General features: G+C 42.0%; 4 protein-coding genes across 6 annotated transcripts; 1 reads left to right on the top strand and 3 right to left on the bottom strand.

The window, feature by feature from the left end:
• Window positions 1-21: 21 nt before the first annotated feature.
• ppcs (phosphopantothenoylcysteine synthetase) lies at window positions 22-2788 on the top strand. The gene is made up of 4 exons (XM_030052190.1): window positions 22-162; window positions 522-1055; window positions 1142-1245; window positions 1334-2788. Exons 2-4 carry the CDS (start codon window positions 524-526, stop codon window positions 1658-1660), a joined length of 963 nt encoding a protein of 320 aa, XP_029908050.1. The 5' UTR covers window positions 22-162; window positions 522-523; the 3' UTR covers window positions 1661-2788.
• Window positions 2046-7478, bottom strand: utp3 (UTP3 small subunit processome component). Its single transcript, XM_030052189.1, has 16 exons — window positions 7282-7478; window positions 6379-6466; window positions 5674-5730; window positions 5529-5585; window positions 5307-5421; window positions 5149-5217; window positions 4923-5044; window positions 4664-4816; window positions 4494-4565; window positions 4341-4381; window positions 3884-3980; window positions 3456-3593; window positions 3177-3319; window positions 3024-3090; window positions 2444-2551; window positions 2046-2273 (listed from the first exon to the last, which is right to left on the bottom strand). The coding sequence occupies exons 1-16, from the start codon at window positions 7296-7298 to the stop codon at window positions 2184-2186; spliced, it is 1434 nt and encodes a 477-aa protein (XP_029908049.1). The 5' UTR covers window positions 7299-7478; the 3' UTR covers window positions 2046-2183.
• A 221-nt stretch (window positions 7479-7699) lies between these two features.
• fam83e (family with sequence similarity 83 member E) lies at window positions 7700-12438 on the bottom strand. 2 transcript variants are annotated; one of them, XM_030052034.1, is made up of 10 exons: window positions 12411-12438; window positions 11481-12305; window positions 11153-11299; window positions 10075-10199; window positions 9551-9985; window positions 9106-9165; window positions 8910-8981; window positions 8551-8791; window positions 8221-8433; window positions 7700-8114 (listed from the first exon to the last, which is right to left on the bottom strand). In XM_030052034.1, exons 2-10 carry the CDS (start codon window positions 11949-11951, stop codon window positions 7920-7922), a joined length of 1959 nt encoding a protein of 652 aa, XP_029907894.1. In that variant the 5' UTR covers window positions 11952-12305; window positions 12411-12438; the 3' UTR covers window positions 7700-7919. The 2 variants fall into 2 exon arrangements, with proteins under 2 accessions (XP_029907894.1, XP_029907893.1); XM_030052033.1 differs by having other exon boundaries at window positions 11481-12425.
• Window positions 12439-13218: 780 nt separating this feature from the next.
• On the bottom strand, window positions 13219-19491 carry emp3a (epithelial membrane protein 3a (MAM blood group)). Of its 2 annotated transcripts, XM_030052113.1 has the most exons (5): window positions 19434-19491; window positions 16710-16822; window positions 16305-16407; window positions 14915-15055; window positions 13219-14071 (listed from the first exon to the last, which is right to left on the bottom strand). In XM_030052113.1, the coding sequence occupies exons 2-5, from the start codon at window positions 16785-16787 to the stop codon at window positions 13896-13898; spliced, it is 498 nt and encodes a 165-aa protein (XP_029907973.1). In that variant the 5' UTR covers window positions 16788-16822; window positions 19434-19491; the 3' UTR covers window positions 13219-13895. The 2 variants fall into 2 exon arrangements, 1 of the variants encoding a protein (XP_029907973.1); XR_003928253.1 differs by lacking the exons at window positions 14915-15055; window positions 16305-16407; window positions 16710-16822; window positions 19434-19491 and adding an exon at window positions 14186-14337 and having other exon boundaries at window positions 13933-14071.
• Window positions 19492-20817: the final 1326 nt, after the last annotated feature.

Genomic DNA, 20817 nt, shown 5'->3' with positions numbered 1-20817 from the left:
GATTTCCGTCCGTCAATGGTAGTACCACTTACAGTCATAGGGGGCGCTCACGGATTTAACTGAGAGCTCCACTGCTTTCAATACCAACGAAGAAATCTGTCACAATCAGGAAGTGCAGAAGTTGTCTCGCTGTATGATAGTTTTCTGTCCTCGAAATTGAAAGTAAGATAATTTACACTGTTTTCTTATTAATTAATATCGTTGTTGTCGTACCAACATGCAGCGCAATACATGGCAACCTACTGACAAATTGCCGGTAGATACTGTGCATATCCGATGTGAAAATGATGGTAGCAGACGGTGTTTCTCCTGCAGGGGTCATCTTCATACCGTCATCAAACACGTCTACGATTTCACTGAATATACCGTGCTAACATACTGGAATACATACTATCATACTGCGAGGTTAAGGTTCATATCCTAATGTGTTGTGGATTGGCTGCTCTGTGTATAGGTTGGTTCACGGGTCACCACTTTGATTCAATTGTTTTACTAATGCCAGTCGACTTCTCTTTCCCCAGGTATGGCAGAGCCCAGGGCGGCTACCATTGATGGGAAGCTGGCCGAGGAGTTTGCTGTTCCCTCTCATGCAGAGGAGGCCAGAGAGGAGATGGCTGCCTTTGCGGGCCGGCACGGGGCAATGGGCCGCAGGGTGGTCCTCATCACGTCCGGAGGCACCAAAGTCCCCCTGGAGTCCCGCACGGTGCGCTTTCTGGATAATTTCAGCAGCGGCAGGAGAGGAGCCTCCTCAGCAGAGTATTTCATCGAGTCTGGATATGCGGTCATCTTCCTGCACAGACACCGCTCCCTGTATCCTTACACACGCACATACTCGCATGTCAACCTCCTGGACACGCTGCAGCTGCAGGGTGAGGGGGGATCCAGCAGCTCAGGTCAAGTGGTGGTCAACCAGCAGGCGCTTCCCAACATTGCCAAAGTCCTGAAGCGATACCAGGAGGTGAAGGAGGCTGGACTGCTGCTTCCCATCGAGTTCAGCACCCTGTCAGAGTACCTGCACCTCCTCAAGGCTGCGGCGCAGGCCCTCAGCGCTATAGGTACACACCAACTCTGGCTTACAGCTTGAGGTAGCATCTGGCATACTGTTAATAACAAATATCCCTCACGTTTCTTCTGTACTCAGGGTCAAAGGCCATGTTTTACTTGGCTGCAGCTGTGTCTGATTTCTATATCCCTGCACCTGAGATGCCTGAACACAAAATCCAGTCGTCCAATGGACCACTTCAAGTGAGTAAAATATGCAAATCCAGTATAGTTTAATTGTTTTTAGCTGTTGTTTTTAAAATCAGTGACAGATGCTTTCCTTTCCATTCAGATCAGCATGAAAATGGTCCCCAAGATCCTGTCCCCCCTTGTGAAGGACTGGGCGCCACAGGCATTTGTTATTTCCTTCAAGCTGGAGACAGACCACTCCATCCTGCTGGACAAGGCCAGGCGGGCTTTGGACACCTACAGACACCAGGCAGTGGTGGCCAACGTCCTCGACACCAGGCGGGGTTACGTGGTGGTGGTGACCCCTGAAACTCAGGCCGAGCTGATCCTCACAGACGAGGATGTGAAGAACGAAGTGGAAATCGAGGAGAAAATCGTCAGCAACCTGACAGCAGCACACGGCCAATTCATCACTCAGCAGCTTGGCTGACACTGTGTGAACACTGATGGAGCTGCTGATGTGCAGGATATTGACCTGGCTGCCAGCTGTTGTCTCTGTGCTATTACATCAGCCTTGGCTTAAATATGGCTTATAATCATTCATGCCTGTTCTTCTGACAAGTCCAGTGATATATACTGAATGTTTTAGGTTCGTCTAACCTTAGGAATTACTGTAACTCAACACATAATGCCTTCCTTTTTCCTTTTTAAATGTTTTCCAAAGAGTGGTTGAACGTATTCATGCAATTTCTCTAGAGGGATAACAGTATGCAGTAAGTGTTTAAAAATGATTATTCATTCAACTGTTGAGTTCAGTTCAACAGAAACACACAGGCAGATCAAGGTCTTTTGTACAACAATGAATAGCAGCTGAGTAACTCAATGATATGCTTTACTAACAACAGTTACTTATCACATAATAAAACCACACAGTTACAGTCCAATGGGATTTTCTTCCTCCCAAGGCTATCAAATTGGTTATCCCATCCTGCGGTTGTGTCTCAGCCGGTCGGTTACTTAAGTTTGACACTCTTGATGACTCCAGCACGGATACCAGACATCTCTCCACTGTATCTTGTCTCCTCCTTGCGAACCTCACGAACCTGGTAAATATGGAGAACAATTGTTTAATGTCCAGTGTTTTGAAACATTTGATAAGATTAATGTGAAGTTATGATTTAAAGTGATGAACGCTTGCAACTAGACTCAGGAAGCCTTAATAATGCACTTGGACACATTGAAAATGTCCTGATCATTGATGTGGGTTACAAACCTGTCCCTTTCTGCGGATCTTGGCCCGTCTGAACTTCTCTCTGTGTTTGACTCTAGGATTACGGTCGATTTTCTTCCTCTTTGGTGTGAGCCCTTTGTTCTTGGCCATCTGTGGGTTTGGTACAAGCACATGGTCAAAATAAAGGTTCAAAAGTGAGATAAGACAAAGTGTGACGTGAAATGTATGACATACATATATGAGGGACATAAAACTGAATGTATTGAAAGAACTCTGATGTAATGTTTTATACAGAGCATTTATCTTCATGTAACTGAGATAAAGTAATAAATCCAAACTGTACAAGAATGATTTCAATAAACTGAATGACTAACAGCTGCCATACCATTTAAATGTGCAGTACTTTTTCTATCTGAACAATAGCACAGGGTGACCATAATTTATCTACACAGATTTGAGAGGATTGCTGATCAATGCCTGTGACTCAACAATTACCTCACCAGAAACTTGCTTTTCACAAATCATTTTCCCACCCTTACTGTTTTTGCAGTAAAAAAACACTATTACTTAATGGCCCTTTAATATGTATTATTTCAATGACCAGGAGAGTGTAACACAGTACCTGGTAGGTTATGGCTCTCTTAGCATCTGGATCAATCTCTTCCTCCTCATCTCCATATTCCTCTGGTCTGAAACAAAGAGGATAATAAATTCAGATCGCCCATTGATTCTGTCCCGGGTGCTCTCTGTGGACTCAGATGCAAATCACACTCACTCTTCAGCCAGTGGGTCTGTGCTGTTGCTCTTCCTCTTCTGCTTCAACCTCTCCTCTACTCCTCTGTAGAAGCGCAGGGCAGCCTCTTCATCCAGATCAGAGTCTGAATCTGCCGCAGTTTCAGGCGCTGCCTCTGCTGAGCCCTGCAACCGACAGCGGGAATGGAGAGCACTCATTAACACGGCAGAAACCAGGTTATTTATAATCAACTCCATGATGTTCCATGTATACCGTCCATGGCACATTGAAAATTATCATGTCTGGATTCACACGGCTCACCTTGTCCTTCTTGCTGGAGACTCCTGCTTGCTTGTTGTCCTCTGCCCTCCTGTCAGTCTTATCTTTCTGCTCTCCAGCTAGAAGCTTGCGTAGTTGTGGTGCAAGTCGGGCGTCCACTGCACTGAGCTCATTGATTAGCTGCAGGAGAGTGATCGAAACATTCAAGACATTTTATGATCCCCATGAGGAAATTCTTTCACTTGCTCTCTTCTACATGGCGGTCAGAGCAGAATCTCACTGTGCATTACATCATCCTACTGCAAGAGTTAATCCTGCCACTTTATGACAACACGAGTGTCAATGAACCATCAAACTCATGATTTACAGCCTAATGTCCTAAATAAAGAGTATAAGTGTAGAGTTTGTGACTGCTAAACAGATATGCAGGGTGAAAGCATGTTCAGATCAGCAGTAACAGTCAGACTTACATTTCTGTAGGTGAGCAGTCTTTCGATTACAGGATGGTTATGAGCAGGGATCCGTTTGGCTTTGAGCACCAAGTAGAAACTGATGTTTGTCAGGTAACTGACAGGGAGGAAAAAAAATGATTAGCAAACACTCAAACAAAAGACTCAGACACACTTTAAATTACAGTTTTTCTTTTTTGTTTATGTCACTTTATTTGATAGTGACACTGGTAAGAGACAGGAGCACATGAAGCAAAGGGCTTGGTCTGGAATCGAACCCAAGCCTCTGCAGTGAGGACTCAGCCTTGACAAGTGGAACGCACTCCACCCGGTGAGCCAGCGGGGTGTCCCAAAGAGTTTCAAAACATGCCACATACATAAATTGCCACAATGCTGGCCACCTGGACTGGGCCACCTGGGGACCTTTGTATCCCCAGAGAAGGTGACTTGCTGATATTACAATTAAATTTAAACTTACTTGAGATAAAGTTGCTGTTTTGTCTGGAGATAGTCTGCGCCCTTTTGTAAAATAGAGGCAAAATAACAGATAAGTATGTTTTCAGTAAGTTCTCTCATCTCAGTGACTGACAGCTAATTCAGCATGCTACAAATCGAGATAGACTGTGTTCACCTTTCCTGGTGGGATCTGTCCCTCTTTGACCATCTTTGTGAGTGGCTGTAGCTCGTCCTTCAGTTCTGCAAGCTGCACACATCATCCAGAAACACCGAGCTGAAGACATTACATGCTGTTCCAGAGGAATCATAAGCTATGTGTAAGCTGTGTGGGTGTGTGTGTGTTACCTTAGCCTTGAAGTCCTGAATGAGTTCAAGCAGCTCTGGTGATTCCTTCTTCAGAAGTTTCATCTTCTCTTTCTGAGACATCTGCTTTAAGTCTTTGACGATCCTCTCCTTTTCTACACGTTTTTCTTCATCTTTACTCTCCTCAGTAAAGTCCTACATTTACACAGCCATACAAAAAGGTAAAATTAGAGAGAAAAAGTGTCAATTTATCTTATCATCATGACTGAAATTAATATTATATGTTTTAAGATGTGAATACCTGAAAAAAGCTGAGGTCATAGTCCTCCTCAGTCATACTGGCAGCCAAGCGTTTTTGAATATTCTTTGCCTCTTCTTCCTCTTCTTGGTCCTCTGCTTCCAACTCCTCCTGTGTTTTCCCTTCTGCAATCACAAAACCACATCACCACCAACCTAAATCAGCCACACGGGCACTGAAATGCTCATAAATTGCTTCAATAATGTGGACGGAAGTGAAAAATGCTTACTGGCAGCCACATAATCAGAGTCATAGAACATCTTCTTCCTGTTCCCCCATGCCATTTCATTAGGAAGATCTAAGACAGAAAACACAAACTCAATTAATCAGGATTTTCTGACAAAGAACCAAAAACTAAATGTGAACTGACTTTTTTTTTCTTTTTACCATCATCCCTCTTCCCCTCTAGATCACTCTCCATGTCGCTCTCTTCCTCCTCATTCTCCTCCTCCTCCTCATCCTCGTCCTCTGACTCAGAGTCATCTAGGGCCATCACTTCCTCCTGTAAAGTTCATTTGAGCTTGAACTGGCATCTTGAACCAGATCGAATAAAAACAAGGTAAACACACTAACACAAAATAACAAAAACAGGTCCAAAAAGTCCAGTACCTCTTCATCGAGGTCGTCTTGGTCGCTGTCCATATGAACACCGCGGGCGAGAAGTTGCTATGGCAAAGAGATAATGGTAAAATAGTAAGAGACCATGAAAATTATACATACATTTACTTTGCAGTCACCGATGATGGAAACTTACTGCAATCTTTTCATCATGAAACTCGTCGATTTTGTCCTTTGTGTACTGTGAAGATTTCTGGTGAGAAAAAAAGACAAAAGTTATGTTCACATCTGACTGTCAGCTCAGTCAAAATTCACAAACACAAAAACCATTAGAGTGGACCGATGTAGAGTTAAAGCGCTGACATTTTATTTTGTCTATGTGTATGGCTTATTTTGACTTGCACTTACTGAAGTTATTTTTAAGACGGAATAATGAACGTTTATTACAGTTCAAGTAAACAGCCGACAGCACAATGCATATTCATTTCAATGAGACGAAAAGGAAACAGACACATGACACAGCAGTGAAAAATCAGTAAGCAAAAAGTACGCAGAATCTATGATATTTCTAATTGAAGTGTTTAGTAGATTAATTCAATCTCAAAGTTTACTGCAACTCCCTCTGCTGACTGGATGCACCACACAGACTATAATCAGATGTTTCCTGCTCTCTGTCTGTTGTGCCTCAGTTAATCACTATCCCAAGACCCATTCATGTACTGAAGTAATGAGAACAGGCATTCACTTCAATGACACATTTCAGACTGACGCCACGTTATCTCTGCTCCAGAACACTCAAAGAGATCATGTTACAGTCTTTTCTTGCTGTTTTCTGTCACGCAGCGGTGTGCAGAAACTGTGCTGTGATAGAGCCTCTGGTGTTAAACCTGTCCTCTCTCACCTTATCTGGGACGGGCATGTCCTTGTAGGCGTCAGGGTCATCATCGTCATGTTGTTTTGTAGCTCTCGGCCTCTGCTGTTTCTTTGCTCTGAGCAGTCCGGAGAGCAAGCACAAGTGTGTTAATCTCTGCTTTGAGGCACTGAGTGAATGCCTGCAGCTTCAAAGGCAGACTATGCAGTTTGATTGCAATTTTTTTTATTTCTGAATTTACTGCTGTAATAGTCTGTAAGATTCATGCACATATTTTTTTTCTTATAATTTAATTGTTCTCTTGAGAATTTGAGCAACTGAGTCAATTTCTGATTCTGATGCTGAAATAGCAGGGCACGGCACACCTCTCTGTTTATTTTGTTCAGGATGAGGCAGAGGAGGGACAAAAAACCCTCAGGCTCATGCCCAGACTAACTAACTAAGAGAATTAATGCAACACTTTCAAATGCCTGTCTTGAATCTAATGTGTTGATGTGAAACGCACACAAAACATAAACAAAACAGAGAAATGCTGTTATATTTTGGGTGATGGAGGGGTAAAAGAGTTGTCCTAAACTCCTGCTGCATCTCTAAGTCATATACCTCCCATTTGACTGCAAAGCCTACCATTGAGACTCTAATTGCACTACAACCATAACATGTTGCATATTCCTCTCGCATATTCCCTCTATTTGTACTTAATACAGACTTTATTAGGAATGAAATACTGCGCAACACAGCGTGTTAGCCGTTGTTTATCGCCATAACACAAACAAAATGTTGTTTCGCAGTGCAACAAAGTCAACACCAGAAAACATTTGATGGAGAGGGTTTACTCCAACACGTCAGATAACAACCTACGTGTTTATGAATTTGTCGCGAGGCCAGTTCAGCTCTCACATGCAGGCTTAAGGCGACGTTCATTAAACTCACCTTTGCGCTCGAACCATGATGAAAAGCTGAATACGCGTGTCTGCTACACGTCTGCTAAAATGTTACACAGGTAAATCCCCACGACGTTTTTATTTACATTAACGGTAAAACAAGCAGAAGAAAACTGATTATTCAACTACAGCCGAACACATTTCCAAATGTTTCCATGTGTTTCCGGGGTTTCTTCTTCTGCGCCGGGGCTCCACTTGGTTGCTTGCTGTGATCGCCATCTAGCGATGACACAGTAGATGACAGTCTGTTGATAGATTCGATTATTATGTACTATTTTATTTATTCATTTGAGCTAATTATGAGAAAACAGCGTGACAGACTCTATAAACAAATGAAAAGTTCTTGTTTTATTTCCCAAGCTTTCAGTATATTTATAATTTATGACTTTATTGCCACTAATGCCCGTATCCACATAGTATACAATAAGACGGTGATGAAACTAACATAAATCCTGCATGCCAGCAACACTGGCCTGATTATGCTTTAAGGGTCACAGCCTGCTTCACTTTGCTGTGGTAATTATTAACACTGCAGAAGTCAAAACTTGTCCCTCTAGTTGGCATTACTGGCAGCTGCCTTTCCCCAGCAGGACAGAGGATATTGCTCTTGTATCTCCTCTTTGCTCCTCATTTCAGTTCGTTAAGTGAGTCCTCCCTGTCTGTCAAAGGCCTCGTCCAGTCCATCTGCAATCCCAAACTGGAGCTGCGGGACCTGGGGCTGGGCACAAAGTTTTTTGGTGATCTGTAGAACAGAGATTTAATTTCATCATTCCTCTTCCTCATCAGGGCAAGAGCAGGCGTCACGTGGCCAGGGTCAAAGCACTGTCAAGGAGAGAGGAGAAAAAAGCACATGCTCTCTTAGTAAACAGTGTCTCAAATTCTCTCTTTTGCTTTTACATTTACAAATACGACCAATCCGCACGCTTACACTGGCCTGCAGCCTGGGCACCCGGACTCCCCCCTCGTCTTGATAAGAACTTGTGTTTTGCACACTCAGATCTATCATGGACCTGCTCATCTCCGACATTGCAGTCTTTGTGCTTGGCTGTGCTGGTGAGCTCTGCTTCGTCTTTAACCTCTTGATGATGTCGCTCAGGGAGCTGAAGCTCTCTAGCTGGGGCACTCGCAGGATTAAAGGTTTCTGTCAGGAGAGAAAAACACCTCAGTTTTCTGTCATTTTCGATTGCTGGGTATCTAATTCCAGTATTTTGACATTACAGTGGTAGCACCAGGCTTATTCTCAGAATCAGTGACTTACTCTAGAAAAAGGTGTGCTTTCTACTCCGGGTCTGGTTTCTTCCATGTTTATCTCCTCCTCAATACTATTCTCCGTCCTTGAACGCTCTCTTCTTGGGCTGGAGTTAAAGGTCACCATATTGTGCCTTGAGTTTTGTTCCCTTCTTTTATCACCAGGTGTCATTGCCATTCTGTCGTCTGAATTAGTGTCCCTCTCTTTGGAGAGCTGTCTGTGATAGGCACGCTCTAGTTTGTTTTCCACCCTGGAGAAGAAAAATAGGGAGAGAACATTTTGTTTTGAGTTGACATTTCAATCCCAGATTTCACTGGTTGAAATTCTGTGAAGATATTTATCAAGTTCTCTGATCTTTTTGCTGTTACCTTTGTTGTATTTCTGCCTTAGGTGATGTGAAGCTTTGATCGAAGCTTTCTTTCGGGGAGGCCGGGATGTTGCTGTGAAAGTAATCAGATGTCAGGAAAAAATAACCATAAAATAAAAATATTAAAAGAAAACTTTTGATGCCCATTATTCCTAACTCAGTATTACATCTCTTCTTTGCCTGTGACCACGACTCACTTGAAACTAGTTGATTTATTTTGCAGGTTGTTTGTCGCTGCGGTGGTGTTTTCCCAAACCCTAGCAGGTACAGAGAGGTGGAGAGTAAAAGCATGAACAAACAACACCAAACACAAAATGCAGACACTGTCCTGTAGTCCCTGGCTAAAGTTACTCAATAGAAAGACACAGAGAAAACCTGTTCCTTTTACCACCAAACCTTCTGCACCAAGCTTTTGAACAGAGGACGGTAGGTAGCTTTGGGAACTTTAAAAACAAACAAACAAAAAACTTAAAGGTGCACAATGCAAAAATGCAGGTCAAACCAACTCACAATAAAACTTGGAATAAGCATGTAATTTGATGGCTCTCATTGTTGGTATAACCATTGGCAGTTTTGCATAGTGCACTTCAAGGGACTTGCTACTGGTGAGCAACGTTTGGTTATTTGAGATTTTATGTGTACCTTCCCTTATCCAGAAATCGATTTTTATTGTGAGCAAATTCGTCCATAATGGGTGGCATTTTTGTCAGCTGCATTTTGCTCTGGAGTGGCCTCTCTACAGACACAAACTCCTCGTGGTGATTGACAGGACGGTCAGGCAGGTCCAGGTCTCTCTGGACGACCCCCAGGGATTCCCAGTCCAGCGGAGAATCAGGCGCTGGAGGGGAGCTGGTCATGGGCTCCAAGGGGAGGTGGTTTGGCAAACGGCGGTCTGGCAGCTTCTTGAGCAGCTGCTGATGGGGTACATCCACTGGGACGCTGGCAACCTTACACGTGTCTGGAATGGGGAATGAAGCAGCAAAAAGGATCCTGAACTCCTGATCAAATAATTCAACGATGGGGCCGCTCATGACAGTGATCAGCTGCCGGTGCAGGTGGGCGTCTGTCCACGTGAGGCTGGTGAGGAGAAACAGAGCCTGTTATGTCACTTTCTTGTGTGTGTAAGAGATACAAAGGGAAAGTGTTGAGAGACGTGGCTGTTTTACCTGTAGCTGCCATGAATCACTGTCTCCGAATCCACTAGAATGAAGCTGTCTTTCATTTCACCTACCACCGTTCTTCCCGTCTTCGTGCAGAAGGTTTTCCCCCCGAGAACGCGGACCTGCATGTTCTGCGAGAGCACACCAAACAATAAGACACCCTGTTTATAGCTATATCATATATTATTTTATCTTTAGCTATATTATGAGCGGAAGATTTTAAATTCTTTTCTGTTACACATGCACGTGTCTTCATTGTGAAAAGTAAAATTGACAGTAACTTAAAACAGAATGCTTTCGCTGTGTTTTTAACCACAGGTCCTCATTACCAGAGAGAAACACAAACCTCACTGAATGCAGTGCAACCAGTTTAGCTGAGTGTTGCTTGATGTTCATATTCAGCTCCTAACATGAGCATGTCAAGGTTAAAGAAAAACACACACTGGCACTTTACGAGGCACTTGTCTAGAGTGCATATGCAATGTGTCAGGCTTTTTGTGACAGTGATGCATACATAGTTTCACAGCCAGCCTTCAGATTTGAGCCCGACCGATACTGGAAACAAAAACACCAGATAAAAAATATATTCAGTGATTTTTTAATGCATAAGGAGAACAGGAGGAAGGAGTGATGTGGTAATTAAATTGCTGTTAAATTGCTGTAATAAAATAAAAGCTCTAATAAACTGTAATAAAAACAACAATAAATGTATTAATTTATTTACACAAAAAGTAGCACTGCTCAGCTGTGATACACTTGTAAACAGAAGAGTCTATATGGGGAAACTATTTAAGCATAACATTGCTTTTGTTATTGATATAACTGTGATAAGCTAGTATCTGCTGACTGTATCAGCCAGCAGATTTATCAGTGGAGCTCTGTTGCTGTTGTTACATTATATTGAATAGCCAATGTTGTTGCCGTCTTATGAAATAGCCCATTAATATGTTGACTTGTTGGGCTGCTGGTATCTGATTTTGGCAAATAGAAATGATGTGGTTTATTCGTTGTCATGTCAAACTCTATGTTGAATGTCCATCCTGTGAGTGATGATTTGTGTTCAGATCAATAAAATGTGACTCACCGGATGCTTGAGCCTGTTGGGTGTGAAGTTCTCCTGAAAGGACCTCTGGTTCAGGATGATGTAAACGGGGATGCCATGTGAGGCGGCGTAGTGCAAATCACCAATTACAGCACTATCTGTCAATCTATCTGTCACTATGGCAATCACCTGTGTAGTACACAAAATTTCAGCCAGACTATAATTGACAGAATCATTTTGACAGAGACTCACACCCACCCCCAAGAAAAAAACCTCTCCAACATCTCCACCTCCTGCCTTCTTCTTCTTTATTATGATCAGATGATGATTTACCTTTAAACCTGAAAGTCTGACAGATATATTTACACACCTGACTGGCCCGTTGCAAGTGCCGTCGGATGATTTCTCTGATGTGAGGTTGTCCCTCAACAGGGGGAGTTGTGTGGACTGTGATGCAATCCTGTCCCATCCAGAAGTTTTTCTCAGGCCAGCCAAGCTCCAGGCACGGGGCAGGGGTGTCCGACTGAGTTGGGAAGTAGGTGTCAGAGAGGTCCTCTTCCCTCTCTGGGCCGTTGTCCTCTCCATTCTCCTCCCCTCTCACCTGCAGCTGGCTACCATGATGCTCCTGTGCCCAGGCAACTATCTGACGAACCTCCTCAGGAGACAGGAAACAGCTCAAATGATCCGCAGTCAGACAGCTGTAGAAAGCGGCTGGACCTGCACTTATGAGTGTTTCCATGGCGTGACGCTCCTTCTCACAGTGCAGGAACGCTGGACTGGACTCAGTCACCGGCATGAACACTACATCCTCATCCAGGCTCTGCTCTTGGGAGTTTGACATGGCTGCACCCCCAGTCCGTCTCAAGCAGTCAGTGCTGTCTAATAATGTATGAAACTTTTAGCCCAAGTCCAACTACCAACCTCTGTTATGTGAGGACAACACCGCCAGAGGCCAGTTCATGTCAGCATGTCCAAAAGTAAAGGTGATCATAGCTTTGATCCCTCCAGTGAAGAATCACAAAGCGTCTTCAGTACCATTTCTCATGTTTCTTGCACTTGACAGGAGTTGATCGGACACATCTGATATCTTGAGGATCTTGATGTAAAAGTTTCTTGGTGTTCCTCTCTCAGAAAATGCAGCAAGTTTGTCTCTAAGCACACTTTAGAATCAGCAGCTTTAAAGCAAGGCACAAGCCTCGTGGTGACAAAAGAAACAAATCAGCATGCTGAAGTAATCAATACCTTGTAGGTTACTTTGTCAGTAAAGAAAAACAGTTTGCAAAAACATTAAGAAACTCACCTCATGGGCTGGACATCTCACTCTTCAGGCTCAAGCATTAGAAATAAGCTCCAAGAAGTTGTGACTGTTCATCTGTGCCTCTGCTTTGACGTCATCTCCCTCCCCTTAACCCTCCAAGCCTGTTTTACTGACATTACATTTGGATCCTTGCGTTCTGTGCAGTTGACAGATTCCTTTGCCTGCCAATGAGAAAGAGCCTCTCATTCATTTCATAGTTTCCCCTAGAGATTGTCCTCTGACTGGTTGAGCCTGACTGGTAGGTTTTCAGGCAATAGTAGCACTCCAGACACTGTAATTGCCTTATTATCTGAGATGTCGGAAGCTATAGTAACTTTATCAAAAATAAAATTACAATAATAAGGTGCATGCATGTCTGCTATACACACACATGGAAATATGTTACACTGTCTTGTGTGTCTTCAGCCAGCCTCTTGGTGATCCACCACTGAATCTCTATCTGCTTGTGGATTTTTTTCTTCCCAGATGTTATCAGCTGATTGTGTTGCATCCGTTGTTCTTTTAAAATACATTGGAAGCATTTTTTCTCCATGAATGCCACAAAACAGTGAGTGTCAGTGATTGCTGCAAAACTCAAAGACAAAGACTGCACACCCCTCTGAGCGCACTACGTCACGTCAGCATAGCTCACGGGCGGTGCGGTATGTATTACACATGTTAAGACAAAAAAACGAACAAGCCTGCCTCAAATGCAGTCCATTAAACACATGAATCGTCCAGTAAAATTCATGTCTTAAGGCGTGTGGTGAAAGTAAAACAAAATATAATGGGTGACAGCACATTACATATTAGGATGCATGGTTTAATAAGTAAATATTCACAAGGGACACAATACAAAAATTTGAGACGCTTGAGCTACCTAATGTCCCAAAATCATTACCACATGGCGAGATTACCATATAATAATACATTGAACATAATCACATAAAATAAGCTAAATAAATAAGCTAATCAATGTGTTAATTAGCAAATATTTCTATGCCAACATGTGTATCTTTGTGTAATAAATGAATGGGATTATGAACTCCCCGTCATAAAGCATTAAGGAGTTATGTTGGGTTGCTTTTCCTCATTAATATGCACATTTTTGCAGCAAGGTGTTACAAAATCATACAATCCACTGTGCACGGGGGGAAGCTGTGGTGTAAACGTGAATTTCTGTTATATTTCAGTTCAAGAATGTGTCTACACAAACACATAATGTCCTCCATAACACAGTTGTCATGACAAAACTTCTGTTCTCTGTGAATATGCAGTCAAATGAAAATAATGCTTCATTTTATAAAGAGGTATTTCCTTGTTAGTCGTCCCGTGTCTTATGTGTGCAAATGATCTATGTGGAGGACTTGTGGGTGTTTACTGATGACTGGTGGATGATCATCAGTAAAGAGCATCATATGTAGGTCGTACGCCTTGGCTTCCCTTTTGTCCCTTCTGTTTTGTTTTTCTGCTGTTTGGTTTTTTGGCTCACTGCTTCTTGCGCAGGTGGACGTACAGGACTCCACTGACGAGGAGGAGGGGGACACACAACCAGGCCAGGATGAAGCAGTAGCCAAAGTGTCCCGCGGTCAGATCTCTGGAGTCGTCCAAAATCTCCTTTCTGTGGAACGTGAAAATGAGGCATGCAGCGAAGGCGGTGAAACCTGAGGAGTCAAAAAAGAAAAAAAAGTGTAAAAAAAAAAAGTGTCCTCCATTTTCATTATCAGGTCATAGTCATACAGTTTATTTACTGTGGAAAAAACGGTAACAACGTCTACCTGAAATCTTCCATCACGACTGAAACAACGCAGCTCTTTATGACAGCCAGGGTCGATTTAAATGTTTAAAGTGAGAACCATTTAGACTCCACGGACAAAAAAACATGGAACAAGCGTGCAGTTTGACGGCTGAGTGTGCATGGTTTTCATTCACTCGCAGCTCACTGATGACTGGACCTCTTTCACAGCAGCAATTTTGACATGAATAGCAGGATAAACACAGGTGTTACTCATGACGCTAATTAAGCTTGAGTTACATGCAGGTCTAACTGAGCCAGGGCCCGGGTGTAATTAACGTTATTAGTAACACCTGTGTTTACCTGCTATTTCATGTCAAACTAGCTGCTGTGAAAAAGCTCTATTACGTGCTTATTCCACATTTTTGCTCTAAAATGATCCTCACTTTCACTGACCTTTGGCTGTTTTGCATAACGCACCTTTGAACCCTAAATCTGGGTTAATCCTTCAGCATATCAAAAATGAGTCGATAGGAATGATTTGTAAAGAATAGAAAATAGATCCTGAATCTATTTCGTCCAGTTTCCACCCCTCAACTTGACAACCAATTCAACTGGAAGCAAAGGAGAAGCAGTAAGATAAACTATTATAACTTCAAAATCCAGTTTTAAGCTTTTACACACTTCCATAAATAAGACAGCAAGTTTTTTTTAATCTGTTTAAGCATATGTTTTGTTTACACTGTTAAGTGTCATATGGATTAACAAACACCTGAGAAGGTTTGGCAGAGGCCTGTGAAGTAGAAGAGCCCTCCGGTGGACATGGTGAACAGCTGACCCAGAAACACCACGAAGGAGATGGAGGACAGGACCGCAGACAGCACCATCAGGGCCTGGACGGACTGTAACCAGTCTGGGACGGCAGGCAAAACAATGACATCAGAGGCTGACTGACACTTAAATTAAACAAATCTTCAGTCATGAACGTACTGCATATCTGTCATGATCCTTTGTTGGATTCTGATTATTTTATGTTTTCTCCTTGCATTTTCGCAGTTTGGATTTTCTTTCCTGCTCTGTGGCTATGTTCAGACAACCAGTAGCATGTGGCCTAGACCTTGTTTTTTTTCCCTCAAATGTGAAAGAGATCTGATTGAATCCAAAATTTTCAATATTGATTGGGGCCTCTTTGGCCTTGTTCAGACTATCTCTGCCTACGTTCACACAGCAGCTGAAAGTGACCCAGTTCTGATTTTTTCACAGATAGGATCCTTTTACTTCGACTGTTCACATTCATCTTTATATGTGACCTGTATCTGACATCAGATCTCTTGACAGTCAATCATCAGCATGAATGAAATAGTGGTGCATTCATTTCTTGGGTAGTTTGCTGCAGTAACAGTGGTGTGGTGGTGTCCATCAGCTGTTCAGGCTGAGGGCAGGAACGCAAAAAATGGGCTTTGAAGTGTCCTCCCCTGTATCTATTAAATACACAGCCTCCTGTCTCTCTGTCTTTGTTGCTGCGATCCTCAATGTTTTATTTTGTCCATCACAGTTGACAACCGGTGAATAATGTGATAGTAATGTGAGCTCTGTGGGAAAAAAAAAAAAAAAAAAAAAATGACTAATGATCTGAGCGTTCACACAGCCGTCACATCAGCAGGAATCAGATCCGTTCCTGATTTAAGATCACATCTGAAGTGGCTCAAATCAGAGCTGAAAACATCACATTCAATGTCTTTTTTTTGCTGTTTGCATTGGTATAAAAAAATCAGAATTGTGTCCCTTTTGAGGAAAAAAATCCGATCTTTATTCTGTCTGTCTGAATGTAGCCCGTGACCCTTGTGTTTAGATGTAGCCCTGCCCTGCATGTCTTCACCTGCCCTGCCTTGTCGTGTTAGCCCTGCCCTTGTGTTTCCTGTGTTTCCACCAATCAGTTCCCTTCCTGTCCTCTTCTATTATCAGCATGTGCCTGCTTTGCTCATTAGTTTCAGTTAGCACTTAAATCCTGTTCTCAGTTCTGTGTTTCTGTTCAGCCTTATTACCCTGCCCCTCTGTAAAGAAACATTCTGCACTACACAAAAACACGAACTGTGGAAAAAACACTCACATACATGTAGGCAAGCGGGAACGCACATGCACAAGCCCTTTTAATAATTTACCGTTTTCATTAGTAGCTGCACACAACCAGTTATTTGTCACATTATCGTGGAAGCAGTTGTACCACAGGTCTGTGATTTCAGAATCTGTCCACACCCACCAGGACTACAGAAAGAAAGAGAGAGAGAGAGACAGGGACACATACCAAGAGACAAACAGAGAGAGAGGAGCTCATTAATTGGAACTTTTATCACCGTCTTTGGCCCCGTGCCAGGACCAGAAATATGATAAACACTAAAGAGCACTTCGTAAGAACTAATCGGATCAGATTTCAAAGGCCACATTCCAGGAGAGCGGTATTTCACGATGTTGCCGTTCAGCATTTTTGTGGCCAGCTGCAACATGTAGTGTTACACAGCAGGGGGCGCATTGGTGAACAGACAAGCTGGTTTCTATGCGTGTCTCACCTTCTCTATGGTGGCGATGAGGAGCATGGCCAGAGTGATCAGATGCAGCACAGTGACGGACATCAGCAGGAGCACCATGGCGGTGAGGAGGTGTGAGGCAGTGCACTGGAGTCCTGTGTACAAACATCCTCTTAACCTGCTGATGGCTTCACTCAAACATAAATCATACCATGTTGGCAAGATGTCATTGATCATTTAATTTGGGGTCAGCATGGTAAAAATGTGGAGGAGTTTCTTTGTGGGCAAAATGGTGTTTGCAGTCTCGCTTCAGCTGCATTTTGACAGCCTCTTGCTTCTTTAATTTGAGGCATTTTCTGTATAAACCAAAGAGCGATCAACCAGGGACAGACAGGAGGTTTAATTTGATGGGAGAGGCATGACTGTTCAAAAAAAAGTGATGTTTTTACAAGCTGATTTTTTATTTTTATTCACGCTTACTCGTTCAACATGACATCACTGTTGATTTCCACCAATACACCATTATTTTCCTAGATGAAGTAAAGCGATTTAATTTAATTTATATAATTTATTCATTTATTATTGCTTTTTGTAGTTGGAGTTTTTAATTTTTACTTGTTTTTTTTATGTTTCTGCTGCTATTTTGTATTTGTATTTGTATTTGTATTTTGTATTCTGCTTTTGCTGTGTTGGTCAAGCACTTTGTAAACTGTGTTTAAAGCTAATATTCAACTAAAGATCATCATTATTATTATGTTGTTGTTGTTAATATACAATGTAAAAAAAAAAACTGGTATTTATTTTTAAATAGGTGAATATTCTGTCATGTGAAATTAGACAAGAAATTTTTCATTTTATTGAGACTTTAAAGGTGAACAGTACAACACTGAATGAAGTGAGGACTGTTTAGACTCAGCAGAAAAAATTAATGCATAAGCATGTGATTTATCAGTGAGTTTGGCTTGCAGACTCAACCATCAAATCTGTGCATATCAGTCCAGAGTTTCTATCTGAGCTGAGTCGACACGGTCTTCACTTAAATAGACCTTCAATACTGTTTATACATAATTGCTATTTTAAGAACTGTTTAACCTGGTAACATGCTTCTTCAAAACAAAACACGGCAAGGAAGCATCTCATTTTTACGCTGCTCACTGATAGAACAAACATCCCGAGAGATGTGCCAACTTTGACTACTTTTAAATCCTTGTTATTACGAGCCAAAGAACAACCACTGTTTGCTCCTGCTGAGTATCATCCCTTGCTGCTGTTTCATTTAAACTGTGCAGTCGATCACCGAGGCAGCAGCCCTGAACCGTGACTTGGTGCCTGCCTCTCGAGGGGCTCGACTTCCACTTTCATCAGGCTTCTAAACATCTGCACTGGCTATCTCTGACCATTAATCAAGCCACAGGAACATCAGACAGGGGGATCCCTCCCTAGCTACAGAGCCTGACCATGCCTCTGAGGAATATATTAACCCTGCAACCTTTGTAAACAAACGGCCTAAAGCCCCATTTACTGACTGCCTGTGCCTGTGTGGTCAGCAGAACATGGGTGGCATGTGTCTCTTTCCTGTAAATCAGGCCACAGAAGATCCACCTATAAAGGATGCTTATCTGCCATGAAACCCAAAGCCATATTGAGCACACAGTAGCTTTATATAACTGATGAAAAAGTAGGGGTGCATCACAAAACCTGATCTTCAAGCCTTTTTTTTTTTTTTTAACTTTCCAAACATGTCAGTCAAAAATCAAGACCATGCGAAACACTATCTAGTGAAAAGGCTTTTGAGTGGGACATTGAAATTGCATGACTCAGTCGCCATCGCTGGGAGTGCAGCAGTTATAAGAATAAGAGTTATGAATGACGCAATTCAATTTACTCCTCCCACCATGAAATCAGAAGGGTGAGAAAGGACAGAGGAGTGTTGCAATCTTGTCCCTCAAGTAACTATAGAGATATTTTACATCAGATAGATCTGTGAGGACACAGGCACACAGCTGGCAGTTTAAAAGAGAAGAGTAGCTGCCAATCATGGAAAAAAAAAAACATAAAAGTCAAATTGTTTAATTAAATGAGAATTACTTTCTAATGATTTATTGACAGCTCACCCCGCTGTTCTGATGAAAAAAAAAAAAAAAAAACTAGAGGAAGAGAATCAAAAGTCAGCATTATAGATGATATTTGCATTGTGGCCGATACCTGCATGCAGTATATGAGGAATTCCACTGAGAATTAAATAAATGTTTTGTGTAGCCTATAATGTACATCGTAGATGCGGTGCCCTACCCTTCATTCCACAGTTAAATGTTAATTAGTGGGTATTCTCTGCTATGCACATGTTTGTCCTGTACTAATCTCTCACTCCCAGCTCTGTGCCTGTAGGGAGAGCATTGTTTCTATTAGATAAATGATGACAATTCACCGAGGTATGTGTTTGTGTACATTCTGCATCTGGTTCATATAACTGGTTTTAGGAACCTGGCACAGACAGAAACAAAGTACGGTAATAATGATAGATTGTGCAAATATTTTAGTATAAGTTTATTGATGATACTGCGGAAATTCAGAAAAGACTTTTGTTACCATTTGGATGACATTTGACTGCGGTCATGGATCTCAGCCATGCCTTTAGACAACAGTATCAACAATCCAAATCGATTTTAGATTTGAGTTTGTAAAAAAAACAAACTAGAGTGCTGCAGCTGCGTGACCATGTCTGTTTAGTCCAGCATGACCAAGATGTTGAGAGAAAATCCTTACCGTTTATCTTTACTCTTCTGGGTCCGAGTGACGCGTCTTCACTGGTCTTGGCCTTGCATTGGAGGTATCCTCTCTCTCCACTTTCTCCTCAAACTCTTTTTAGCTCCAAGTCTTTGGAAGAAAGATCCTGAGGAGGAATGCAGAGTGATATATAGGTGGAGTTCCCAACACCCATTTCCTCTAAACTCTCTCTTCCCTCCCCCTCAAATTTGTGGTCTGCACTAACTCAAAACTAAAAATAGCAATCCAGTGGAACTTCCCCCCCCAAATAAGGGCCAGATATTTAAAAATCCTCTATGTACACATTCAACATCAATCGAAATGGAGTAAAATATGTTGGCATAGTCCAATATATACTCCACTGTCCTTAGAATAAGATCATAAGAATCATGCATACAGCGTGGAGTAAAAGTAAAATTTCGTTAGTTACGTCATATTTTATTTTATTATTATTAAATCATATTTTTGTGTCCTATATAGTTCACATCCATACCCTCATCTCTCAAAGCATTCCCAAGCCAGGATGAATGAAAGACAGGAAGTAAAAGCTGATTACTGACCCCTTTAGATCCTAAAGGGCAGGAAATCTCCAGCCAACCAAGACACATCACACAATATAAAACCCTCATGAATAGAAATGACTTTTGTATAGAGTAATAATTTCAACAGAAGTTATACTGAATGAAAAGAAAACAGTTTCCACAACAACACATATTTTCATTCTCCATACACAACACATTTTGAAACATCAGTGGCAGCAGCAGCATCAAGAATAACTGTAATTACAGCACTTTTATCAATAGGAAAAAAGACAATCTGAATTATATTGCATAAATAAACCAACAATAACATGTTTTATAATATGCAACAGGCTCCATCCTTTCAATCTCCATCAAACCAGTCTTTTTTTTTTCAACCCATAAAAAAATGAAATATTAAGTAGGCTATGAAATGCGTATTGCGCCTCCTCATACTGTGCTAGAAGTATCGTGAAATGGTGAAATAGTGAAATCAAATCATTCCTTGTTTTGCTAGGGACGCCCCCAAATTCCTATGGATTACAGCAAAATCCAACAAAACTGGATGCGCTTCAAGAGACGCTTTACACAGGCTTGTCTCATGTTTTCAAAGGCTAGTTAAAATATCATCACCACTTAAACTCATCCTCATTGTTGTTTCACTTTAGTCGCGGATGACTCTTATTCTTTTCGGATTATGGAAACATCAGAGGATACAAGACACTGCGCTGATTCCTCTGATCACTGAGATTATTTTTGTAGCTGTGTAGTCATGTGATTATAACCCGAATACATAGCTATACTCACATTCACATCAGTATCAGGATACAATGTATGATAAGGGGGCTCCGCTGACAGTGAAAGAG

The sequence above is a fragment of the Myripristis murdjan genome, chromosome 5 (genome assembly GCF_902150065.1).
Source record: "Myripristis murdjan chromosome 5, fMyrMur1.1, whole genome shotgun sequence".
NCBI classification, from domain to species: Eukaryota; Metazoa; Chordata; class Actinopteri; order Holocentriformes; family Holocentridae; genus Myripristis; species Myripristis murdjan.
This window is presented reverse-complemented; position numbering and strand designations above follow the sequence as displayed.